At 48.1% G+C, this 26554-nt stretch overlaps 7 protein-coding genes across 7 annotated transcripts; 4 read left to right on the forward strand and 3 right to left on the reverse strand.

The window, feature by feature from the left end:
* Positions 1-34: 34 nt before the first annotated feature.
* KVR01_012235 (uncharacterized protein) lies at positions 35-1540 on the forward strand. The gene is made up of 5 exons (XM_044783210.1): positions 35-324; positions 398-502; positions 570-805; positions 902-1036; positions 1100-1540. Exons 1-5 carry the CDS (start codon positions 178-180, stop codon positions 1470-1472), a joined length of 996 nt encoding a protein of 331 aa, XP_044638813.1. The 5' UTR covers positions 35-177; the 3' UTR covers positions 1473-1540.
* Positions 1541-1762: 222 nt separating this feature from the next.
* Positions 1763-3587, reverse strand: KVR01_012191 (uncharacterized protein; the record flags this gene model as incomplete). The annotated part of the gene is made up of 4 exons (XM_044792864.1): positions 1763-2791; positions 3012-3033; positions 3128-3219; positions 3285-3587. The coding sequence occupies 4 exons, from the start codon at positions 3585-3587 to the stop codon at positions 1763-1765; spliced, it is 1446 nt and encodes a 481-aa protein (XP_044638769.1).
* A 3608-nt stretch (positions 3588-7195) lies between these two features.
* Positions 7196-12437, forward strand: KVR01_012255 (uncharacterized protein). The gene is made up of 3 exons (XM_044789237.1): positions 7196-9118; positions 9177-11736; positions 11885-12437. The coding sequence occupies exons 1-3, from the start codon at positions 7946-7948 to the stop codon at positions 12112-12114; spliced, it is 3963 nt and encodes a 1320-aa protein (XP_044638833.1). The 5' UTR covers positions 7196-7945; the 3' UTR covers positions 12115-12437.
* Positions 12438-13987: 1550 nt separating this feature from the next.
* On the forward strand, positions 13988-15193 carry KVR01_012264 (uncharacterized protein; the record flags this gene model as incomplete). Its single annotated transcript, XM_044790324.1, has 5 exons — positions 13988-14027; positions 14135-14174; positions 14480-14835; positions 14906-15114; positions 15173-15193. The coding sequence occupies 5 exons, from the start codon at positions 13988-13990 to the stop codon at positions 15191-15193; spliced, it is 666 nt and encodes a 221-aa protein (XP_044638842.1).
* A 2373-nt stretch (positions 15194-17566) lies between these two features.
* Positions 17567-18366, reverse strand: KVR01_012165 (uncharacterized protein; the record flags this gene model as incomplete). The annotated part of the gene is made up of 3 exons (XM_044782705.1): positions 17567-18001; positions 18057-18140; positions 18202-18366. The coding sequence occupies 3 exons, from the start codon at positions 18364-18366 to the stop codon at positions 17567-17569; spliced, it is 684 nt and encodes a 227-aa protein (XP_044638743.1).
* Positions 18367-18376: 10 nt separating this feature from the next.
* On the reverse strand, positions 18377-19025 carry KVR01_012241 (uncharacterized protein; the record flags this gene model as incomplete). The annotated part of the gene is made up of 3 exons (XM_044785080.1): positions 18377-18565; positions 18623-18759; positions 18788-19025. 3 exons carry the CDS (start codon positions 19023-19025, stop codon positions 18377-18379), a joined length of 564 nt encoding a protein of 187 aa, XP_044638819.1.
* A 1986-nt stretch (positions 19026-21011) lies between these two features.
* Positions 21012-23624, forward strand: KVR01_012269 (uncharacterized protein; the record flags this gene model as incomplete). The annotated part of the gene is made up of 7 exons (XM_044786295.1): positions 21012-21207; positions 21293-21405; positions 21519-21590; positions 21698-21822; positions 21897-22280; positions 22396-22758; positions 23513-23624. 7 exons carry the CDS (start codon positions 21012-21014, stop codon positions 23622-23624), a joined length of 1365 nt encoding a protein of 454 aa, XP_044638847.1.
* Between the last annotated feature and the right edge of the window lie 2930 nt (positions 23625-26554).

Below are 26554 nucleotides of genomic sequence, written 5' to 3' on the forward strand. Positions count from 1 at the left end.
TTCTCGAGGCGAGAATGGTTTCGTTGGGGAGACTGCACTCTCATTTCAACGGTGGTTTAAATGAGCAAACCACCCAGCGCTAGTTTCTGCACACTGCTGAATGCAATGGTTCAAGTCATTGCCAAAAGATTTCCCGCTTCACTTCTGAACAGTCTTGCGCCACATCAGTCCGTCTGAATGGCTGACGATAGGGGCTATGTCATCCTTGCCTTGGTCGGTAGCCTACTGCCCGTGGTGACTGGAGTCGTGGGTTTGCGTTTCTACACCAGAGCGTCTCTCGTCAAGTCGATCGGTCACGATGATTGGGTCATTCTTCTCGCCCTGGTATGGCTCCTTATTAATAAGTCGGGAAATAACGTGACGGCAGTGACGGGAGGCTAATCTGCATTCGCCACAGTTCTTTACGCTCGCGACAGGCATTGACCAGGCTGTTATGACAACCTTGGGGCTAGGACAACATGCTTCTACCATTTCCCCCAACGGCTTGGAGAGATACACCTTTGTAAGACCATCTTGCCTGCCTGGCCTTGAGGACGTCGGCGAGTGGCATGTTGCTGACGATCGTGCAGTGTTTCTGGCTCTCCATCCTGTTCTACTACTGCAGCTTGGGTTCCATCAAGCTTGCTCTACTTCTGCAGTACAAGTCACTGGTTTCCGTGAAATCAAAGACGCTGATACTCGTCGTCACGATCTTGATCTCAGCTTGGAGCGTGTCACTCATCCTAGTGTCGATTTTTAACTGCTCTCCGGTGTCCGGGTTCTGGAGACATGACATTGGGGCTACTTGCATTCCTACTCTGCCACTGTAGGTTATCCGTTGTTCTGGATAAGCACCCTTCCAGCTGCGAAGCAAGCAGAGTTCGGGCCAAAGGACTATGAGTCGATGCTGACTATCTAACAGCTGGTATGTTAATGCGGCAGGAAATATTCTGACGGATCTGATAATATTTTCTCTGCCCATCCCATTTGTGTGGAAGTTGAACATGCCTTACTCGCAGCGATTGTCGCTGCTCTGTGTGTTCTGCCTTGGTTTCTTGTAAGTCCCATGCTTCCCGATCGTGCTGTCAAATGGTGCCATGAAGGCTGACCTCGACGTTAGTACATGTGCCCTATCCGTGGTCCGAATCGAGTTCCTGAACCTAGGGGATGACCCGACTTACAACAACGTAGCACCTGCCGCATGGTCATTTGGAGAACTCTGTGCCGGTGTTACCACCGCTTGCCTACCTACCTTACGGCCCCTTCTCTTCCGAGTGGTGATCCCAAAGCTATCGTCAACGACCGCCTTCTTGAGTCGCAAGACGCCACTACGCAGCAGGAGTTCCTTCCGGTCAGCTTCGGGTGCTGCCGTGGAAGACGTCGAGGCTGGGCTGGCGAACGGTGCGTGTGAGATGGCAGTGACTAGCAAACATATGGAGGAAGCCATGGACTCTCCCGTAACTACGAAGCAGGAGTTTCGGAACGCAATGTAGTTGCACGGCGGTTTCGTTCCTCTGAGCCTATCCACCAGCACATGAATAATGATAATACTACTGTAAAATACTAGGCGCACAAGGTCAAAGAAGATGCTTCATCTAAAGTAGGCCCATGAAATAGCCGTAACTGTAGTATGAGTGCTGGTATATGTTCCACAAGAAGGCATGTTCCGACCCAAACTTGGAAGGCCCCCAAGGATCGATGGCCTACTGTGAATCACATCAGAGCGTTCTGGAACATTTCATCCTTGCGCAATTAGGTTCCGCACTAAATGATTCCAGTCTGGTCACGATGTACCAGTCTCCTCGTCGGCACCACCACCGCTGTTCTGAGCAGGCGATGCGTGTTTCGTGTCATCTAATCGAATGCTCCATCCACCGTGCCACCCAAACCATCCCTTTTCGTGTGGACCTCGTGCAATGGAGACCACAATCGCAAGACCGAGGAAAGCAATGTTACAGATGCCACTGGCCCTCCAGCCCCCACGAGCGTACAATGAGTTCCCGACAGCTGTCCCCGTAAGCTGCCCCGTGAAACCCGAAATCATGTAACAAGTATTGACCCGGTTCCTCGCCTTGGGATTGATGTCGTTGATGTTGGCCCGGTTGGCGATGTTGCAAGCCTGGGTGCCCAAATCGATGGTGATGGCCTCGATGATTGGTCCGGCAACTGTAAATGTGCCGATAAAAGTCCCAGCAGCCACCCCAGCAAGCTCAATACCGATCCCAAAGAGACAAGAATAGAGTGGTTGTATCTTGTCGATGACCAGGCGACTATACACAGGAGCCAAGAAGATGATCACGATGCCAATTAGGGCAAAGAGACCTATGATCAAGGAGCTGTATTTGAAAGGAGGGGACGAGAGCAAGAATGAAAGGGTGGTCCAGAACGAAGTGAAAATTGCGCTCATAAGAAACGTAATGACGCACACCTGCACCAGCAACGGCTCAGTCAGGAACATTTGGATGATACTCCACATGAACTTGAACCAGTTCAGGCGTCCGGGGTTCTTCGAAGGATACTCCGGCATGAAAAAGAAGAGCAGGATGAGAATACACCACTGAGCGCCAAAGGCGAACCAGTAGACATTGCGCCAGTCTGTATAGTTCGCGATGATTCCGGCGAGCAACCGAGCAACCAAGATGCCCAGCGACAAGCCGGATATCACGATCGACAGACAGCTAGCCTTCCTGTTGGGTGGTGCCAGGTCTCCAACCAATGGCAACATCAATTGGGGGGTGACGGTTGTCATGCCGCAAATAAAGGAGATAGCTGCGAAGGTGTTGAATTGTGGAGTGAGGCATAAGCCAAGCCACTGTGTGAGTAGGGTGGTCAGTCCATGCCTTGATCCTGAGAAAGGCGCTGGGGAAGTGCAGGCGCACCATCATGGCCGTGAACATTACAAGGGCCAGTATGTATGGTCTTCGGGGAAATATATCTCCCAACGGACATAGGAGGAGCAGGCCACATGCGTAGCCAGCCTGAATTAATCAGCTGTGTTACTGAGCAGTGATATGAAGGCTGTGTGAACGTACCTGCTGCAATGTTGCTATAGATCTAAGACGTGCCAGTCGTCAATCAAAGGGACGGCTTCTGGAACAATTCGGATCTTGACGGACGAGGAGCCATGAAAACAGAAGAATGGACATACGATGCTTTCTCAAAGCTGATGTCAAATGTGTTTGCAATTTGATAGAGGATTGGCTGTACATAGTACAAATTCGCAACTGTGATGCAGCCGGCCTGTGCGATGTACAACATTAACGCCCACTCACGCATGTGGCCCTTTGCACTTAGCCAAGGCTTACCAGAGCGAACAGCAGATTCAGGGACAAACTGAATTTAGGAGGCTCATTTGGGTTGTATCGACAGTTCTTGGGTGTCCATGTCACGAAGTCGCTCAGGCGTTTGAGAGTCGTTCGATGTTGTTGGAATTGGCTTGGCTCATTGGGGACGGAGTCTTGTCCGGAGGCTTGTTTGGTCTCTGCCATGCTTTCCACACGAGGACCGGCAGCATCCTCAACTGTTTCCCCAACGGGGCCCAAGCTGATTGCTGGTGTCGAGTTCGTATCTTTGCTATCGTCGCTCTGCTCGGGCGAGTCGATCGCCATCTTCGCCACCGTCTCCAAGAGCCGGCCTGCAGCGACAGATCAGGTATGAAGGTGGGTGTCCTGTTTGCTGGCTCTAAACACGGCGCTGTCTGAGAATCAAGATCTTGGTGGCGATGTGGCTGGCTGGGTTTTCTCATAGCTAAGTGAAGCTCTTCCTGTGCCCCCTAGCTCGTGCCAAGGTGGACTGGTGACGATATTTATCGAGCGGTTCGGTCCCCGGCATCTGAGCGGCAATCCATCCGGAATAAGATCCGGAGGGTAGGGGTTCGGACGTTTTAGCACCGAATAGCGGTGTGGGCGTAACCATGATCGGCGTTTACGGCTCGGGATTACTTCTACTACACACCATTACAAAGGGTGCATGTAGCGGATTGGGCAGGGTGCCGGCCCGTCCACGCCTGTGATGAATCGATGGCCAAGCCTTTGCCAACGAACAGCACCTCGGCCCGTCCACAGCGTCAACAATCTCATAATGCTCGAGGGATGTCTGGCTGTGGAATTGAAGGTCGTGGCACGGGATTTGGGCTCATATGACTTGGAGTTCATGTCCGCCCGTGCTTGGCATGTGACGATGAAGCCCTTTATCGGGGCAAAAGCGGTCGAATCTGAGTAAGACGGACCGTGATCGTCATACCAGGACGTCGATAGTGGCAGGAGAATATTGTTTGACCCTCTCGACCCAGATATGAACAATTAAAGAATGCAAGTTGATTTGTGCTGACAAAAAAAGTAATTTCTCTGTTTTGTTAACTACTAGAGTACTAGAGAAGGGTAGAACGGGTCCGGGTAAAGCTTCAAGTTCAGGTTGCCATCGACAAGCCACGATGGACGCAATGTTGCTGATGACGCACGCCGTTTTTGATTCATATTTTGCCAGAGTTCCTAGACATTACTGAGTGTATGGATGCCAGGATGAGGCCGTCTGGGAATGCAGCATCCGACTTGATCGAATTCGCGAGGGGACACCGAGATGTCATCCGGAACGCCCATATGGGCACGAGTTGACTGCAACATCCAATAGCACCGTCTGGAGCGATGCTTCCTAACCTTGTCCGTGCGGCATGAGGCTGTAGTCACGTCCACGGGTGTCTAGTATTCTCACACCGTTGTTGGCATCGTGTTTTTTTTACACCAAAATAGAACGCCGTGTCTTTGAGCGTTTGCCATTGTGCAAAGGGACCGTGGTACGCTTTCGGGATGTACATGTGAAAGCCACTTACTGCAATATCCAATTCGTCTGATTGATTCCCGAGGTCGCTACTCGGGGCAACCAACTTTCTGGAAACAGTATATTCATGGGAATGTGTAAATTGGATTTGACTTGATAGACCCGCCATAGCCTCCCGTGGCACCAGGGCAGCGCGGAAGGAGGGACCGATTTTGATTTTGATTTTGATTTTGAAGCTGTCCCAGGCGAGGAAGTTCACGATCTGGAAGTATGCGGCACCTTCCCATATTTGGCAGCTTTGCAATCACAGTGTAGAATCACAAGGGTTACTCGGACCGTTGACCTGGAATGAATGATTCTAAGCGTGCACACAATGTTGAGGCTCCCTAGGTATCCCCTGCCACTCCAGACCTCTAGGTGCCTAGGTGGGCCATTCAAGGTTTGAGTGTTGCTTAACTGACGCTCTTTCCAACGAAAGGAAATGGATATACCGTATCTCGTGACGCCGATCTGCCAGTGATTACCTCGGCGGGACACGGATGGCAATGTGATCCGGTGGAGGAATTTTGACATATGGCTCTACAGCACACCACGAGGACCAGATCCATCCAAGTACGGTACCTAGGTAGAGTGGATTATTTCCTGGGATGGCACATGCAAGTGTCACTCAAGCGGTGTCCGTTGCATAAGTGGCCCTCGAGAAAGCGCTTCCAGCCCGAGAGTGCTCAGCCGTCGACTAATCTACTTCCAAGCCTTCTTTATCCTGATGCCTGCGGTCGAGCCCTGGTCTCTCATATCCAGTCTCGCCACGTATACATATTGCATCAATTTCACCGAGAGATAAATGAATGCCCCCGCCAGAGACCAGGGTGCTATTCTGTAGTTAGAAGTAATGTCAAACGGCGCTGGAGCTGTATTTTCAGCTTTAAAACTTGTTCACGTAGAACACTGCAGAGAAAATTACGTACTCCAGAAATGGAAGTCTGAATTCAGGAATTGTTAACCTTAACCTGTACGCCAATACCTAGGTACACTAGTATTAACTTCCACACGAGCATGTGTCTTTTCGAGATGGTATCCACCCAGACTGTGGTCGAAGTTGCAAACTGTTGTATAGCAACTGACTCGAATTCTTTACTTCAGCCACCTCTCTGTGTGCAACAAATGAACTTTATTGCCGCCCAGCACTGCGAAATTCATGAGAGGAGGTTCCTCTCGCTGCGGCATTGATACGTCATGGTACGCTGAGCATGATATTGAGGCTCGACGCCACATTGCCGCCAATGAAAGAGGAGGCATGGTGACCTGGGTCATCGGCCCAGAATTTGCTGGGAGAAGAAGCCACACCATGTATTTCAGACAAACAGAACCGGCCAAATTAGGAGAACATTACAACTAGCTGGGTGTAGCCCGGGGCCTGAACCAATTGCCCAGGTGTGGACCCCCCCCCGTACCATCCCGAACCTGAGGTCTGCCGGGGCCTGAGAAGGCGGCTGGGCAGCCACAAGTGACCCCCGAGGACTTCCTTAACTCTGAGTTAGCAAATAAACTTATAAGCATGTAAAGATCTATTGGCTCTCTTACCTCCCAGTTTGCCAAGCATGCAGGGACTGCTAGAGTTTAGATACCCGAAGGCTTGTTCCAGCCGGGTTTGAGCATGTAACTGGAGCACGGCCTGATTTCTTGCACGACCGACCAAAGAAGAAGTCGAGGTCAACTTGCAATGCACTCAAACGCTGCACATGCATGTACGGAGTAGTGTACAGGATAACGATCATCATAGTAAGGGTTTAACCCCAGAACTGCAGCGCGGGCACAACAGCAACTTGAACTCCACCGGCCGAGCTGGCACTAACATTTTAAGACTGATGTCTGATGGGGACAGGCAACTCTACAACCCTGGCTTGAATCAAGGAACATGTCAGACAACATGACGATCTTGTGCGGCCAGGAGGTGAGACACTGGCTGACTGGGCGGCATGGGACATGAGGCATGTGGGCATGATGCATGGGGCATGATGAGCTTGACAATAGTATCGTTAGGCCCGCTGGTTTTCTGCTAGTGAAGCTAGTCTGATGGGTATGGCAATGATGGCCAGGCAGGGACAGGGCAGTGAAGCCACGGTTGACCTTGCTAGCGTGCTGAATTACCGGGAACTGACAGCTTCTCTGGGCCTGATTTGAGGATTTTGGGCCATTGCTGATCCGAATTTGGGAGTGGCCCCAGGATTGGGTCAGAGGAAAAGACCGTTTTTGTCTCGGTCCCAAACCGACCGTCTGGGTCCTGAGCCCTGACGTCGCTCCCCCGGCTTGTCTTAATTTTTTTAATCTCTCAGGATTTGTTGGTGTGGTACGGAGCACATAGTACGGAGTACGGAATACTGTGCAGGATGCTCACGACCAACCGTTTCTGGCCGTGTCCACCGGGTGCCCCATCCAGCGCGGACGGCCCTTCTTCAGCCCGGCTGGGCTCGCTAAATTGCTTGGGTGTTCCCGCTGGTGGTTATCTTCCCAGGGTTGTCTTCCGGCAATGTATGCCTGGCAGCGCCGTCCGCCGTCCACCGTCCACCGTTCACCGTCCAGACCGTCTGCTGGCGTCCGCCCACCGACGTCACTCTTGCGCCTCACAATCCACTTGGGGCAGCAGTTCCTGACCGGGGTTGTCCCAAACCGATCAGCCGCTCGTTCAACCGTGTTTGTTCGACGTTGCCTCCTGTCTGCCAGTGCCGCTCCGTCCACTCGCACTCACTCGCTCACTCGCCCGATCTTGGAATTTACTCCCCCAACCCACAACTTCTTGTCTGCCCGATTCTGCAACGGGTGCAGAAGCATTCCAGCCCACACCCCAGACTGTCGGGACCCGGGAGGAGCAAGGAATACATGCATGAGAAGTGCACGTGCTGACAAAGCCGTGTGCCAGCAAATAATCTGCACTGCGCAGCGACACAGGCAGAACTCGGTCGTGGACCCTGAGTCGTGATCGTGATCTTCTTCAGTCACTCACTCACTCACCCACTCAGCCCGCTTGCTTGCCCACGCCCTCCAACCTGGCCTCAACCAGTGCGCGACAAGGGGGAGGTCCGGTTCAGAACAGCCCGGCGCTGGGCTCTATTAGGAGGCAGCGAGGGCGTCGTGAAGTCGTGAACCCACCCTGCTCACCCCAGCCCTGGGCCTGATAGTCCCCGGTCTCATGGACGCAGACCGTGGTGGTGATGGTAGCAGCAATCGCAGCAGCAAGAACAACGGCAACAACAGAAACAGCGGGAACAGCAGCAGCTCTGTTGATGCGGCCGCGGACCAGATGGATGGGCTCGATGCCTTGGGTATCAGGGAAGTCCTCGACGCCGACTCACGCCCGACCTTCATCATCGACCTGGACCCGGACCAGCCCTCGCGCAGCGTCAGCACCTGTGTCTCACCCGTCTTCTGCAATGCCGCCCTGCGCTCTCACGACCGACTGCTTGATGCCGTCCTGGGCCGTGACACACCTGCCACCACTGCACCGCCTCCGCCACCACCACCAGCAGCAGTCGAGGCCATCGCCGAGCCCTCGGATTCATTATCAGCATCTATCCGTCCCGCCTCAGCCTCGGGACCGCCCCTGCCTGACCTCGACTCAGGCTCAGGCCATCACGGCCCTGACCCCGGCGGGAGTCATCACTCACTGCGCCAAAGCCATGATGCCTTCAAGCTTTGGGTGACTGGCGTCACCACCCATGATGACTCCAAGGATGTCTTCCCCCTCTCATATATGTACCACGAGATGCTCTGGACCGGATCCACAGTGCGCAAGCGGTGGCGCATCATTAGCGGTAACCGACTATGGCGCGCTGATGTCCCCGTGGTCAACCTGGCATCTGGGGCGCCCCTCGAGGTTGCCACCGGTGGCTCGCGCGCAAGCCAGGCCACCAAGAAGAGCCCTGAAACCCTTGGTGCAAGCCTCGAGTCCCTTGCCCACGACCAAGCTTCCGGCCAGCCCATGGTCGTGTCTTCTTCTTCGCCCTCCGCGCCCCATACCTCCTCCGACCCCGTCTTCTATCCCAGGACATCGGTCAACGGCTCAGTCCTGACCGGTTCCTCAAATAAGAACATAGCCATTGACCTCGCCACACTGCCAGAGAGGGCTACTATCGACTGGACCGTGCCCAACCCCGAAGGCCAGATATCCCAGCACCTGCAGTATGTGCGTGCAGTCGACTGGGGCGCCACCTCCCTGGGCCCCATGCATTCTTGGTCGGCAGAGTTCCGTCAAATTGCTAACCTCGTCATGACTAACCCCCATCCTGCGGCCCTGTTCTGGGGCAGCAAGCTGACCGTCATCTACAACGAGGCTTACGCCAACGAGGTTGCCGGTAACAAACACGTATGTATCGTATCATCCGCTGTGTGCTGATGACCGCCCATGTCTGACCCAATGGCAGCCCACCCTCCTAGGAACAGAGTTTGCCGACTTCTTTGCTGAGATCTGGGACTACTGCGGCCCCCTATTCGAGGAGAGTGGCCGTACTGGAATTAGCGTTCGCAGGGACAACGACCCAATCTCCATCTACCGGCACGGGATGCTGGAGGAGACGTACTACTCCTGGACCTACGTACCCATCTACGCGTCCTCAAACCGGGAGCTCCTTGGCTTCTACAACGGGCCTTTCCAGACCACCAGCCTCGTTCTGAACCAACGCCGCATGCGGACGGTAAATCGGATCGGCGAACGGGCCGGACATGCAAAGACCATCAAGGAGTTCTGGAAGCTTGTGCTCGAGGGTCTCGAGGACAACCCCTGGGACGTACCCTTTGCATTGCTCTACTCCGTCGGCGAGGATAGTGACGACGAGCACTCGTCAACCGCCTCCGAGATATCGATATCCCTCAAGTCATGCCACTTTGAAGGGGCCCTGGGCGTTCCGGACGGACACATCGCGGCACCACAGCAGCTCGATCTGAGGCGCAGTCTAGAAGGCTTCGTGCCCTCGTTCCGGGAGGCTATGCGGACCAGGGAGCCCACCCTCCTGCGCGTCAGGGACGGCACATTGCCCGAAGCCCTGCTTGAGGGCATCGAATGGCGGGGGTTCGGGGACCCCTGTAAAGAAGCCATCATCTTCCCGGTGCGCCCCACAAACGCAGACAATGTCCTCGCGTTCCTTGTCTTGGGCGTCAACCCGCGTAGGCCGTACGACAACGAGTACCAGGCCTTTGCGACCATGTTCAACCGACAGCTTGCAACCTCCCTGGCCTCGACGATTCTGTTCGAGGAGGAGACCCGCCGCAGCAGAGATGCCGTCGAGGCCGCGCAGTTGGAGAGGGTGAAGCTGACGCAGCAGTTGGACCTCCAGGCCAGTAGGCTGCGTCGTATGACAGAGTTATCGCCTCTGGGAATGTTTCTGATATCTCCGGAAGGCGTCCTGCGGGAAGCAAATGACAGGTTCTTTGAGATGACGGGCCACACCAGAGACTCGCAGTATGAAATGTCATGGATGGACTTCATCATGCCCAGCAGCACACGAACGATGGACGATGGCTGGCACCGGCTCGTCAACGAACATCGGCCCTGGTCAGGCGAGCTGCAGTTGAAGATTCGCAAGGCAAAACCTCTGAACCTCCACGGAGAGGCGGTCGACTACTGGTGTATGTTCTCAGCGCAGCCCGAGATAGCATCGGACGGGTCTCTCCGGTCCGTGATGGGGTCCATTACCGACATATCTCATATGAAATGGGCACAGGGGCTGCAGGAGCACCAGCTCAGAGAGGCTGAGGAGACGCGCAGGCAGCAGAACGAATTCATCGACATCACCTCGCACGAGATGAGGAATCCCTTAAGCGCCATATTACAGTGCGCGGACGACATCACAGCGGCGCTAAGTGAGTGCCGGAAGAGGTCGACAAAAATGACAAGCGATACCCTCGAGGCTTGTTTGGACTCGGCGCAGACAATCTCATTGTGCGTACAGCACCAGAAATCCATCGTGGACGACATCCTCACCATCTCGAAACTGGACTCCAACCTCCTGCTCATCACCCCTGTCGTGACCCAGCCGAAGCAGATCCTGAACCGCGCCATCAAGATGTTTGAGTCTGAGTTACAGGCGAAAGACATCAAGGCGAGACTCGAGACTACCCCTTCATATACTGACCTAGATGTCGACTGGGTCATGGTCGACCCAAGCCGCGTTTTGCAGATCTTGATCAACCTTCTGACCAACGCCATCAAGTTCACAGCCCCATCCAAGACCCGCCTGCTGACCGTTGCCGTTGGCGCGTCTCTGGAACCACCGGCGCTGGATCACATACCAGGCTTCCAATACGTTCCGATCAACACCAGAGTCCCCGTCGCAGCGTCCGAGGACTGGGGCAGGGGTGAGCTCCTGTACATTAGGTTCAAGGTCCAGGACACGGGCTGCGGCCTCACTGCGGAAGAGAAGCAGATGCTCTTCCAGAGGTTCAAGCAGGCCTCGCCCAGGACTCACGCGCAGTACGGAGGCAGCGGCCTGGGCCTGTTCATCTCCAAGCGGCTATCCGAGCTGCATGGAGGCCAGATCGGCGTCTCGTCCAGCGCCGGGTCCGGGAGCCTGTTCAGCTTCTACGTGCAGGCAAGGAGGGCGGAGCCTCCAAGCGAGGAGCTGGACCAGAAGCTCCCCATCGAGCGGCACATGGGCGGCGACGCGACCCTGCGCCACCAGCTCACGCCGCAGCGCCAGGACCTAGCCTCCGCGGGGGGGCCGGCCGCCAGCCTGGTGGCGACACGGGCGAGGCGGACGATAGACCCGACGGCGGTGCACATCCTCGTCGTCGAGGACAACCTGATCAACCAGCGCGTGCTGGCCAACCAGCTCAAGAAGATCGGGTGCACGGTGAACCTCGCCAACGACGGCATCGAGGCGCTCGAGTTCCTCCAGCAGACGCGCCTGTACAAGTCGGACTCGGGGGTGGTGGGCAGCACGCCCTTGGACGTTGTGCTGATGGACTTGGAGATGCCACGCATGGACGGTAAGCCAACCGCCAAACTTTTCAGCCAGCCCCTCACCCTCCCTCACCCTCACCCTAACCAATAACCAGGCGTGCGTGCCATATAGCCCAGTCAGAGATAAGGTGTCACCCTCAGCTAACTTTGGGTTTCTTCGCCCCTCCCAAATAGGCCTCACGTGCGTGAGGGAGATCCGCAAGAAGGAAGAACAGGGCGAGATCGTCAAGCACGTGCCCGTGATCGCGGTCACGGCCAACGTGCGCGACCAGCAGGTGGCGACGGCCAAGGAGAGCGGCATGGACGACGTGCTGTCGAAGCCTTTCCGGATCCCGGACCTGCTCAAGAAGGTCGAGGTGCTGCTGCTGGCCGAGACGGCCCAGGCTGAGGCGCACATCCCTTGAGAGAGAGAAGGAACGTGGGAAGTACGTGTGTGTGTGTATGTGTGTGTATGTGTCCTCAAATACCCTAGGGCACGGAGCAACGCCTTCTAGAGGTTGCATTGCCAGCATGAAAGGCCACATTCTGTGGACGTATGTTGTCTTTTAGCGAAGTTTAGGAGTTTAAAGACATTGAACAAGGTGATCAGAAGAGAAGAAATCTTCATCGCATGTGGGCTTCGGAATTTGAGAAAAAACGGCCTTCCTACATGAGGTGGGAATACCAGGGTAGAGCGGAAATGATTTCTCAGCTACTTAGCCATGATATATCAATACCCATTTGATTATTTATCACCAGACATCGGCTTGTAGTGCTTGCTGGCAGCCGTCTGGAAGCTTCGCGGCTCGTTATTGTATAATCCCTGGCGCCAATTCCTTGCCATGACGCGGCTGTCACTGGATTGAATACCACTGCAAGGCCGGGGCAGGCGTGTGGGTTCGAATAGTCCATTTCCATATTTTACTTCCTTGCACCAACAAACGAAAAGGTTTTGAATTGTAGAAACATACGCTTCTGGCCCTAGTACTTTCGGGCTAAGACGGACAGATGCTAGAGTGTGTGCGGCCGGTGTCCGGCCTCCGGCCTCCCAACTAGTCTCAAGCTATAGACCGCGCCGGTCAACAACAGCACTTGAGTCCTCACTTGACTCGGTGTTATAAAGGTTTTAAGGTCAGGACCTATCAGCGAAGTAGCTCAACATACATGGTACTTTCTAATGGTGAATCTCCCCAACAGTCTTCGGACACTTCGCTTTTGTGGGTTGGTGTCGGGTTCGAGCCCTCATTGAATCCACTGTTTTCCTTTTTCTTTTCCCGACGCCCGTACCCCCCAACCCCTTTTCTCAACTCTTGTTTGATGGATTCTTCATTTCCGTTCTCCGGAATTATCACACTCGTTTAGTTTTAAGCTTGTTCTTCGTCATAAGGCGAATTCCTGTATGGCATGGTTAGAATCATTATGGGAACATGTTGGTTATGGCAACGCATATGTCATGGCCATAGAGTTTGAATTCCTTCGTCCTTGATCCGTATACATTCTGAAGGCGTACGCTCCCGTAATATGTTTGCAGGTGATCAAAGACCAGTACTGATGCAGACTAAGTGTATAAATGCCGGAGCGACAAGAATGACACGAGGAAGGGGAAAGATAATAAATGTTAGACAAACGCAGCACTGGCATGTATCAATACCCACTTGATTTTTATCAAGAATCAAATATAATATTGTACTTGCCCACCGTTATGCGCCTTGTAGTACTGTGGCTTGCTATGGTGTAGTCTCTCACGCCCACTGACCGATCATCCCGCGGTGCGGCTGTTATTGGACCTATAAAAGTTATCATTACATCTATGAACCGGTAGCTTCTACGATCCTGTACTGCAAGGGTCATACCAGGTCATACCCCTTCATCCAAATCTGTCATCAAATATGAGCTAGTGTGACGGTCAAGCGGCATGTCAACCGGTGAAAGTGCCAGCGCCGTGTGACTCATACGCATCAACATGCCTTCTTTCCTTCCAGCCGCGCGAAGGAATGAAGTAATGAGATGGTTTACGCCAACTGCAGTTCTGTCATATGAGACAATGCAGGCTGACGTGAGGCCAGCCTCTTTGTGGGTCCGCCCCAGGTCAACGGAAACCTGCCCGGATGTGTAACCAGACTCACTCCTCGGCCAGACTGCCAAACTGCACCGGGGTGACTAGCAGTCTACACATTCTCAATATAACAAACCACACCAAGCCTCTTTATCCCACGATTTCTCCTCCTCGGCTGTAAATTATTTTTCCTTAGTTGTTCCCTTAAAGCTACCAACAGATTCCTTATCTACCTCGCCAGAATGGGTTTCACCGACTTCCCCCAGGATGCTGGTCTAAATGGTGAGCTCATCTTCATATTTTCCTCTTATTTTCTGTCCTCCTACGAGGGATTGAATTACAAAAGACCTTCCTACATATCCTAACCGGACAGCTGACCAATGACTCAGACCTCAACACATGGTTGAGCACTCGATCCTACATCATCGGGTAGGTGCTCTCTTTTTTATCGCTGTCCGAAGATTCTTATCCAGCGAGGTGGCAGATTGTAGTCCCACATAGATGGGATGCCCTGCCTCCTCGACTGCTCCGAATCTTGCACCGTGGAAACAGGAGGCTCGATCCGCTGCCCTTCCTGCCCTTTGATGACGAGAGCAGTCTGTCCATATTTCTGCCCAGAGCCAAGACGAAGGGATGAGGACATGGGAAAGCATTCTTTGCATCTCTGAATTCCTATACAAAACCTCCTGTTTGAGACTGTTTCCTAGTCAGCATACTAACCTAACAGGCTCCAGTCACGCAGCCTCCCAGGCCGATGTCGCCTGTTTTCAGGCCCTGAAGCAGAGCCCCGACGCCGCCGAGCACCCGCACGCTGCCCGCTGGTGGGCGCACATCGCCTCTTACGAGGCCGACTTCACGACGCTGCCCGGCGACGCCTCCAAGCCTTACACCGCCTACGGCCCGGATATCGTCGCCGCCGAGGCGGAGGAGAATGACGACGTCGACTTGTTCGGCAGTGAGGAAGAAGAGGAGCAAGATGCCGAGGCTGCACGCGTCCGCGAGGAGCGCCTGGCTGCGTACAAGGAGGAGAGGGCGGGAAAGCCCAAGGCAGCTGCCAAGTCCGTCGTTATCATGGATGTGAAGCCCTGGGGTGCGTGCTACCATACTTCCTTTGCTCTGCGCCCTCTTGTATGCTTGACACTGACCAATTCTCCACCCAGATGACGAAACCGACATGCAGGCTTTGGAGGCTTCCATCCGCGGCATAGAGAAGGACGGCCTTGTCTGGGGTGCGTCTAAGCTGATGCCCATCGGTTACGGCGTCAAAAAGCTGCAGATCAGCCTGGTCGTTGAGGATGAGAAGGTATCGCTTCAGGACCTCGAGGAGGAGATTGCGGGATTTGATGACTATGTCCAGTCTACCGATATCGTGAGTAACCAATCGAGAAGCATGGGGGTGAGCTTGATGCTAACTGTGCCGATATCAGGCTACCATGCAAAAGCTGTGATGTTCACACGGCCGAGGCTTATCAAGGAGAGACTGGTATCCGCTCATTGGATGATTTGTGACTCCTTGAGGCATGGCACCTACTATATGATCATGACAGGTGGTTTTGAGGGTCTGAGAAGGACAGACGAATATGTCGAGGGATTCTACTCTAGAACTTAACATGTATAGAGAGCGTGTAATCTTTACACGTCGTGGCAGTCTGTGCCTGATCTTTCACAGAATGTGCTACACTGTCCATGGATCATGCAATTTCACGAGATTATTCCTCCTGCATATTCCGAGGATACGCCTTTGAAGATGGACTATCTTATGTTCCTCCTTTATTTCATTGTTTTTGGACCGACGTTCTAGTTGTGGATTATCTCAACACATGGCACATGACAGTTCAGCTCTTGGTTAAGGCGATGTCAATGGTATTTCCTGTCATATCATATTTCTCTTATGACCCTTGGAAATTCGCTCTCTTTAATGTCTGCTACTTGGAACACAGGTCCCCTAGCAATAGACCCGCTCCTTGGAAATGATGCACAGATTTTCGAAAGTCTCGTAGACGGTCGAGTTGTTCCGGTTGCTTCCAGGCATATTAATGTACTCGGTTCTAGGGCGGGCTGAACGGCATGGTAAGTCTTGCCGACGAAGGGGAAATACTAGTAACGATCAATTTAGAGTCTAGATCCCGAGAGGCATCTTGTCGGGCTACCTAGGTAGTCTTTCTCACTCACGCTGGCAGAGGCATAACTGGTGACGACAACGTCCTTAAGCTTGCCAAGTCACCTGGCGTGTCCTAGCCTCATGAATTCAGCATGGGCCTTGTCTTTTGGTCGAGCTGTGTGTTGGTGTTTGCGCCATGGGTGTACACATATAGGTGGCGTTGTTAGAAACGTTACAGTCACTTCTCTTCCACAAAACATCAATTCGAGGTAAATCAGCTACTTCGACGCAACACAAATACCCCCCTACACCGAAGAGATTGATCGGAAGAGGGTCCGGGCCAGGGGACGAGATGATGGGGTTGAGGGAGAGGCGACGACAGTGAGAAGGTTGATTTGATTGAGGTTGAGAAAATCGACGGAGGGAGTTGCTGCAGGCGGGGTGCCTGATTCCCGTCGGCCATTGCTGGACTGAGACGGGTAGGTGTTCCTTCCGTTGTAGACTCTGGAGGGAAGGACTGGTGCGCTCAAAGACCACGATACCGCGCTCAACGACCACGACACCGCGCCCAACGACCAAACTGGCGAGCTCAAAACCCTCACTGCCAGGCTCAAGACCGCCGTTGACAACCTCGCAAGCGACTCTGAGAGTACCGATTTGATTATCCAGGGTGTCAACCAGCCCTGGAGATTGGAAACTTGACCGAAGACATCAACACCAAGTTGGGACAGCTAGTATCCGCATCGAATGTGGCATCGTCGATCGCCTTCGCGGCAGACGGGTCAACTCCGGGCAGTAGAGGCGACGGGCGTGTCGCCCAGCCTGCCCCGGCTCAGAACGACGCTGTCGACCATGCTGGCGGAGCGAACACTGGAATTCGCCAACTTGGGGCCCCAATGCAGGACCCGGACGGACGTTCTCTACGTCTCTCTTCCATGACTCCGTTCAGATTCCCCCCCCAGGACATCCTTCTCGCTTAGACTATACTCCTTAAAAATCAAATGATTGGAGCGCGCATGCGCGCATACAGGCGGTATGATGATTCCTTCATCTGCTCTTACGTGTATTGGTATGACAGTTTGAGTTATTTCCCATTTTAAAGTGCATCGGGCGGGCCACTTCGCATCGCTTCAAACCGAGTTGATCTCTTATGGGACACCCTCCTATGGAACACCCTCCCATAGGACAACCTCCCATAGGACAACCTCCCATAGGACAACCTCCTATGGGACAACCTCCTATGGGACAACCTCCTATGGGAGAAGCTCCTATGGGATGACCTCCGTTGGTATACTATCTTGTGGCCTAACCTTCTGTAGAGAAATCCCAACGCTAACGGCGTCCATGCCATCCTTGTCGAACTTGTCTAGACGACGGCTACAGCAGTGCCTTCCAGGGCTCCGAAGGGAGAGCCACTGAGCTGGTTATACTAGCTGTTCATTTGGGTCCTACTGTGCAGACTATGCTGATCGTCTTTTGTTCTAGGGAAATCAGGATGTAATTCGAGAAAACGAGGCCCTCGGTACCTAGGTATGTGGCTGTAGGATCATCACTAGATTTGCCAACAGCAACGACACACAAGATTGTATACTGCGCGCATCACGAATGTCATATAGTGTGCTGGGACTTGTACAGTGATATTGTCTATGTAAAAGCTGAAAATTGCTTGTATGGGCAAGAAAAGGGGGTCTGGAAAGCCCCAATCGATGTTATACAGTACCTAGATATTTGACTCAACTGACTGTGTCTCACTTGCCTCTTGAAAGAGAGGCTCGTTGGACATCATGTGGATGTCAATCGGCTGGGTCGCGGATGGGGACTGGACGCTATGCGCGCCTCTGGCGCTTGGCTGGATTGACCTCACCGTCGCGAAGTGCGGCAATGCCTCGTTCCACGCCTTGTTGTCAGCTCGATGAATGCGAGCTATCTTCTTCTTGAACTCATCCTTTGGCAGCATCCTCAGCTCTTCCATTTTCTCCTTTGAAATTCTTGTATGTACCTTGCCGGTCTTCCGGCTGACGACGAACTTGTTCGGGTCAGCGTAGTCTCGATCTGGGAAGGGGGTCGGCTCGAAAGGGCCGATCTGGTCGGCAGTCACTTTGACCGCCTCACCTTCATCGTCGAGAGTGAGGCGGTCAGTAATACCTCGCGGCACCTAACACAAGTTAGCCACCATGACTGGATCAAAGACAGTGTGATAGACTACATACGTTTCCAGGGGGGAAAGGTTGGGGCGAAGCATCTGGCATTGGTTCGGCTTCGAGTTCGGGCGTGCCGACGGTAGTGTTTGTTGCCTATGTAACTATCAGTATTGGGGAGTGACGCGGGTGTGGTTGAGACCAGGCTTGAGCTTACATCCAGGAGAGCTCCACACCCAGAGACAGGGCAGACAGGATCACCGGAGGTGGCCTCCACCCATTTGTCAAATGCTGGTTGATTGATACCACAACCGCAATGCGGCATCATGTATAGTGTGTGGCGGTCGTTAATAACCAGCTTCGCGACGCCGAAGGCGCTCATGTCGTCTTCGTCAAAATGGTCGAGATGGGGGTGGGAAGGAATCGGAGTATTGTCCGAAGGGGGCGATTTGGGTGGCTGGGCCATCCCAGAAGTCGTCATCCACAGCAGAACAAACGTTCCAGAACAACGCATTCTGAAGGTCGTGGACTGCACCACCAGAGACAGCCTTCAGGTTGGACTGCACCTCGCCATAGTGTGCCTGTTGAATCTATGTCAGTCCTAGCTGTTCAAGTTGTTGACAGGCAAGATTACATACAGCCTTGATCTGGCCTTGACGGCAGACCGGACAACCCCAAGACTCAATGGTGGCATGCTGGCCGTGGCTGAGCATGTCGCTGAGTGCCTTGGCCGCGAAGGCATGATTGCAGGGGAGCTCCAGCATCTCGGTACCGTCTGCGACGTCACATACGAGATGGCGCACTGTCGCTGAGACAAAGACTGTGCAGCGGAATCGGCTCGGTAGTACTTGAAGACAGTGTTCCAAAGTTGGGATACCTGCCAAACTTTTCGGCGGCCACCTGACGCTGGCAATGTGCGTACTGAAGGGTGTTCAACGCAGCCTTAAGAGACTTGGGCTCGTCCTCGCTGGCTGGGAGGTAACCCAGCTCCCTTTGGTGTGCCTTGGTTAGGCCTTCGAGGATGTTCTCAAGACGCGGCATGTCCTCTTCGCTGCATGGTGCAGCGGGTGGGAGCGGGGTTAGCTCGGCGTGTCTAAGAACGACCTGGTCGGACGTAGGCGGGGTTCGAGCTGGCTGGGTCGAGCGACGAACACCAGGTCGAATTGTTCCAGAATGAGTGTTGTTGGTACACGGTAAGTGGGCAGTTGAAGGTTGTTGCCCAAACGGGTTGGTGTTTTGGGCGCCGCCTGGTTGCTTACGTAATCCATCTCATCATCCACAGCTCCTCCCACAGCTCCTCCCACAGCTCCCCCCATAGCTCCTGCACCAACCCGTCCAAGTCCTGGCAGGCCACCCAAATCGCAAAGATCAGACTACCCAATCCAAAAGGCCACCAAGGCGCCTGCCTATAGCACCTCAATTCAAACGGAACTGCGAGACAAAGAGGGATGTCAGCCCCATACCTAGGTAACTACTGTATATCTTAACGGGGCTGAGCGCTGCGTTTCAACCTCTCTGGGAATCACTTCAAACACACCATCATCTTCAATGTTAAATGACATCTTATAGGAGACCCCCTACGAGACAGCTTCCCATGCTCTTGATGGATAGCCTCCTACGGGTTTTTCTGTAGACCTCCTATGAGACAACCTCCTATGGGATAACCTCCTTTGGGATAACCTCCTATGAGATTCCCTGGAAGCAACAGGCCCCATCACGTGGAGACGGACCCACGCCTACCACATCCGAGCCCCTGCCATGGATTGCTCTCTCATGCACAGATGCGGCCAGGAGGCTTCGGCCAATCTGGTTTGCTCACACCGCACTCTTGGAAGGCATGGTGTCGACGCCCACACGCACGTGCGACACCAGCAGCGCGCCCAGCAGTCAATGAAGATACGCCGACGGAGAAAGCCACCAATGCTGCGTCAGGAGTTGGATGCTGGTCTGCGGATGTTGTCTGTTGGCCGGGCCGACCCACTCTGCTTAATATTCTGCATCCTCGACCCCACGGCCGGGCCTGGCCAACTCGATAATACTGAATGCAGTAGGCCTCTGACTTCAACTCCGGCTTCATGCAGTCCGCGGGTCGAATCACCCAACCCGGTGATTTTGATTAATGACAGGCAAACCTCTCACCCGTAGACGAGGCTGCAAGGCTATTAATTAACGACGCAGATATGTAATAAGCTGTGTCTTGATCCACACCGACCATGGGGTCCACAGCTGTACAGGGGCTGCTTGAGCTTTCCATTCGCTGAGGTCCAATGTCCGTGTCAGCGGCATTTCAATTAATTGATATGTCTTCTTGTCAGTGGAAAAATGATGTGTTATCACCGAATCCCGAATTGGCATGCCGCCTTGCAGAACCTCAGTAGGCACCAAATTCGGTTGCCAGGACCTGCCAGACGTTTTTAATGCCGACATTAGCTGCCACACATCCATCCTTCCATGAGATTCTTACAGATTTTGCATTCACACCCCGGCGTGATCGTCGGCTCGGTAAGCATTGTGTTCGAAACGAGGTGTGTCGCTTGGGCAAGCAGAATGTGAGCAACGATCCGGTCGTCGGTGGAGGGCGGCAGCACCGTTTAGCGACCGGCGCTGTTGGCATCGCCGTCACAAATCCGCGCGCCGAGAAGTGGAGCCCCGTGATAAGGGATTCTCGCTACTGAGCAGCGGTGCGCCCAACAGGCATCGAGGTACTTTAGGAACCGTCACGGTGACTCACCAGTATTGCTGTCAAACCTTACGTCTTTATCTCAACTCGGCGCTCTTCGGGATGGGATGGATCAAATTAATCCATACTACCTATGGGCGGGCAAAAGAAGACCATCCTTGATGTGAGCCATGAAGTACACGACGTTTCGTGAGAGTACATATACAATATAAGTTCCTTTCTGACTGTCTCTTGTTCCCGGAACATTCTGGATAATACCCAAAGACCGCCAGTGTGTTATTTTATCTCCACTCACAGCCTCGTCGACTTTCTTTGGTTTCCTAGGTCTTCCCATTGCTGCCAAGACGATGAAGTCGGTCGTGGTTGACAATCCCTCACCCGGGGCTGACGCTGTTCGCGATATTGAAAAGTTTACTCGGTCAACAACTGAACCCGTTCCAACCTCATCAGAGTTATCAAGCCCTCCGTATCCTCCGCAAGATGGTGGGATCAAGGCCTGGCTTTTCCTCCTCGGTGCCTGCATCGTCGAAATAACCGCCTGGGGTACATCATCCATCTTTCAGTTTCCGTACTTTGAGCGCCGTCTCTTTCAAACCATGTTACATTGGCTGACAGCCGGCTCACCTAGGATTTCCTTACTGTTATGGAGTCTTCCGCGAATACTTCGTCACCCATGAGCCGTTTCAGGGTGACTCCCTCGTCTCAGTGGGCGGCATGCTCTCAAATGCAAGCCAAACCCCTGTCGATAGTATCGTACCTCGCATTGCTGAAAGCCGATCCTTGGCGCTTTACGGGGTGTTCTGCAACTATCACTTCCCCCTATTATATATTTGTTGAATAGCTTTCCCTCCCAGCGAAAGAATGCCAGGTGGCTCGGCTGTCTTATTTGTACCGGTAGCGCTATTGGCGCCGCCTTCACCACCACCGTGAGTCTGTTTCCCACCCACTGCAACTTTGGTCATGGATTTCCTTCTTCTTTTGTGAGGGCGGTTGAAAAGAGAAAGTCGGTGCTGAGATTTTTTAAATTCATTAGGCTTCTGCTTTAATTATCTGTCTCGGTTTGCTCTACGGTATCGGCGCAGGTCTTCTCTTCGCCCCGTCTATGCATTTCATGGGTGACTGGTTTGTCAAGCGCAAAAGTTTCGCCTACGGTATTATGTGAGCAACTATCCCTATCGAGATCGTCTGCCTTCTCTATTCCATCAACTCTCTGACTTGTGACTCATCACCAGTTGTGGTGCCGGAGCCGCTGCCGGAGCCGGCCTCCCTCCTATATACACGGTCTGCTTGAACAAGTACGGAGCCAAGGCGACCCTGATCGGCTGGGGCTTCATCACCTTTGTTGTGACATCCATCGGGCTCCTCATGATGCAACCGCGCACGCCGCCGGAGCGGGCGCTCAAGCCGGAACGGTCGGACGTGGACTTCCTCCGAAAGCCACTGTTTCTCATCTTCCTCACGGCCACCTTCGCGCAGGCCCTGGCTCACTACGGACCCAGCACCTACCTGCCGTCCATGGCTGCCGACTTTGGGCTGACGTCCGTCCAAGGCTCTTTGCTCGTCACGTTGCTTAACCTGGCCCAGGCGATCGGTCAGCCCCTCCAGGGCATGCTCGCGTACGTTGACACACCCTACGTTTACCGTGTGCAACTTGTCCTCCCCCAGACTTCGTGCCCTCGACGAAGAACTGTACTGCGCCAATGGCTGACGGACCTCACGTGGCGAATATAGAGACCTCTCATCGTCCTTCTACGTCCCCTTCCTCATCAGTACCCTCGGCGGCGGCGGCGTCTCGGCGTTGCTGATATGGCCGTGGTGCCGCAACCTGTGGTCGCTGTCGCTGTTCTCCTTGTGCTTCGGAGCGACGGCGGGCGGCTTCGCGGTGCTGCGCCCGCGCTTCGCGGCGGCCGTCGTCGGTGACGACCAGGCCGCGGCCGCCCAAAAGAACTCGGGAGACGCCTCCGAGTCCGAAACGACGCCGGGGGACCCAGCGGCCGGAGAGGATAGCCGTTCCGAAGCCGAGGCGCGCCAGAGGAACAAGTCCATGCTCATATTCGGTGTATTCACGGCGGTGCGAGGTACGGCGGTCCTGGCGTCACGAGGACACCGATGACGTGAGCGGCTGGGGGAACGGAAGGCGGTGGAGAGACCTTATAATCTTTGTGGTTTTGCTTCTATTTCGTATATATCTAAGGATATATATAGTGCCTTTATATAGTGGTAAGTACTTAAAACTTAGTGCTTAAAAAGAATATAATATTAATAATAATAATTATAATATAATAAATATTTATAATTTTAACTTTATAATATATAAATAGAGTTAGAGGGTATTATTTTAATAATAATATTAATATTATAAAGGAGTTATATAGTGAGATTAAGTTTTTAAAAATAATTATTATATAAATAAATTATATTAAAGGAAGCTTAACTAAAAATCGTCCCTTTAAATATATATATATATATATATATTAATAAGACCTTTATTAAATAAGTATTATAACCTTTATTTAAATATATAATTAACTTTAAAAGAATTTAAAATAAAAATAATTTATAATATATTATCTTTAAGAGTTTTATAATAAAATATTAAAACTTTTAAAGAAAGTTTTAAAAGTAATTTATAAGAAAATAAAAAAAGGGTATAATAAGTTTATTTTTCTTTAAGTTTATATTTTTATTATTAATAACTATTAATTCCTTAATAGTATAGAAAAGTATAATAGAAATAAAGGAAAGAGTGGATTTAAAGTTTCTTTATAAGAGGACTATAAGGATATATATAAAGTTATTAAAGACTTTATATATAAGCTTTAAAGGGAAGAAATAAGTGGTTATATAGTATAAAGGAAAAATATAGTGTGGTTGAAGCCCTTATGATCTATACTGGCGTAATTATGCTGGGAGCTTTAGGAAAGTTCGTGCCGCACAATAAAAGGTTTGGGGGGAAATAGATGGGAGTTCGACGTTAAGGCTGTTGGAAGGCACGGTCGGGTCTGGCTGACTAAGCCAACTAACACTTATACCCGCTCCTTCTAAGCGCTAGGAGAGATCATAGACTTATATTAGAAGGTATAGTTAGGTCTGGCTGACTAAGCTAACTAATACTTATATTCACTCCTTTTAAGCGCTAAGAGAGATTATAGACTTCTCTTTAATATTAATTAATAAACTATTATTTACTTAAATAACTTATTAGGTTATAAGCTTAATATTACTTAATATATTTTTATTTACTTATTTTTATTAATATCTATTAATATTAAATTATTTTATAATTAAAAATTATTAAAATATAATTATTATAAAGTTAGATTATTAATATTATTTATACTTCTTAATAAATATTATATATTTATATAATCTATAATAATTTATTATTTTTACTTTAATTTTTATATTAATTAGTATTAATTTAAAATTATTTAAATTAATTTAATTATTATTTAAAATATTTAACTTTAACTTTAAGTTTAATCTATTATTATTATTTAAGTTTAATTTAAAAGAAAAACTATCTTAATTAATATATTATTTAAAGTTAAACTTTTACTTTACTAACTTTAATAATATTATTATTAATATAAAGGCTAAGCTTATTATTAGTAAAGCTTTTATAAAATAATAAAAATAAAATAACTAAACTTTTATTATACTTTTAAATACTATTTATTTTAATTTAATAATATATATTATATTATATAAAAGCTTTTATTAGTTTAAAAGATTTTAAAAATTATTTTAATTATAATATTAAAAATTTAACTATTTACTTATTTTATTAATTAATTAATTTATATTATAAAAATAGTTTTAACTTATAGGAATATTTTAATTTATTTTATTAACTTTAAATAAAGCTTTTATTAAAACTTTAATATTTAATTAGTTTATAATAAAATTTATAAAATCTTTATTTAAAAATAATAAAATTAAAAGTTCCTTTTTTATAATATTATTTAATATAATAAATAATATTATTAATAATTTTAATAGTTATAAAATCTTAAAATTCTTTAATATTAAACTTAAAATATTAAATATTATTATTTATTTAAAAGTTAAGTAATTAAAAGTTTATTATATTTTAACCTTTTAAAAAGGTTAATATTAATTAATATTAAAAACCTAAAAGTCTATATTATTTAATATTAACTCCTTATTAAAAATCTAATAAAAGGAATATATATAATATTAATCCTATAATTTTATCTTTATTAACTACTTATATATAAACTATAATAAGTTAGTAAAATATAAAAAGAATAAAAAAGGAAAAGAAATAAGTTACTATTAATTAAATAAAAGATAATATAATAAAATTTTTAATAATAATAAAAGATATAGTATTTTATATTAATATTTTAATATATATAATAAAACTTTTATTATTATTTAAAAATATAAATAAAATATTATAAATCTTTAATTTAAATACTTTAAAGTATATAATAGAATATATAGAAAACTTTAACTTACTTTAACTATATAGTAAAATAATTACTATTACTAGTAGAACTTATTTTATTATAAAAGGTATTAATATTATAAATATCCTTTTATAGCTTTTAATAAATTAATTATTAAAAATACCTTTACTAATATATTTTATAGTTAAAAATTAAGAAATACTTATTTATTTAATTAAACTATAATCTAAAATTAATTTTATATAAATACTTAAAGGAATAATATCTTTTATAATTAAAAATAATAAAATTAAAAATAATATAAATAAAATTTTATAAAAGAATTTTAAAATTTAAATTATTAATAATAAAATATTAAAACCCTTTTATTATATAAAGAATTTTATAAAATATTTAAATATAATAATGTTAATAAAACTTTTATTTAATAACTATATATTAATTTTAATATTATTCTAATAAAACTAAAAGTATTTAACTATAAACCTTATAAACTTATAAAGTTTGTTTAATAATATTTAAAATTACTATTAAAATAAAAATTAAAAATATTATTTAAAATTATTTATTTAAATTTCTTAAAATACTTTTAATAAGATTACTAAAAGGTTTTTAATACTTTATATTATTTATTAACGACTTTATAAAGTACTATTAGGTTTTTTTATTAAAAATAATTATATTCTTATAGTTATTAAAACTTTTATTAATAGTAGAGATATAATTTAATATAAAAATTAAAATATTTATTTCTAATAATAAAAGTAAATATATTAGTAAAATTATAATTAATTTATTTTATTAATAAAGAATTATTTATTAAAAATCCCTATTATATTATTATAAATTAAATAAAATATTTAAGTAATATATATAAATAGTTATTATTAATATTAAAATTATAATTTATAATAAAATATTCTTTATACTTTAATCTAAATATATTATATATTTAATTTACTTTAAAATTATAAATTATATTCTATATTACCTTATTAAATTATATTATTTAAAATACTATATAAAAAAGTCTAATATTAGATATTTTTAATTCTATTTTTATTTTTATTATATTTATATCCCTATAAAAGCTTATAAGTTAGAAATAAAATTAATAAATTAAACTAAAAGTATATTTTATTAGATTTAAAATAAATAGAAATTTAGTTTTATATTTATATATATTATTTTATAAAGTTATTATTATTATTATAAATAACTATATATAATAAAAGAAATATTAACTTATAATTATATAGTTAATTAGAAATTTAATTAAAATAATTATTAAACTAATAAAATAATCTCTTTAATTAATTATAAATTTACTTTTATTACTATTTTTATAGTTACTTATAATATTATTTAAATTAATTATTAAATATTCTTTAAATATTAATTTAAAAGGCTATTATATATAATCTTTATAAAAGTAAAAGCTAATATTTAATATA

Source organism: Diaporthe batatas (assembly GCF_019321695.1).
Source record: "Diaporthe batatas strain CRI 302-4 chromosome Unknown Contig00018, whole genome shotgun sequence".
NCBI classification, from domain to species: Eukaryota; Fungi; Ascomycota; class Sordariomycetes; order Diaporthales; family Diaporthaceae; genus Diaporthe; species Diaporthe batatas.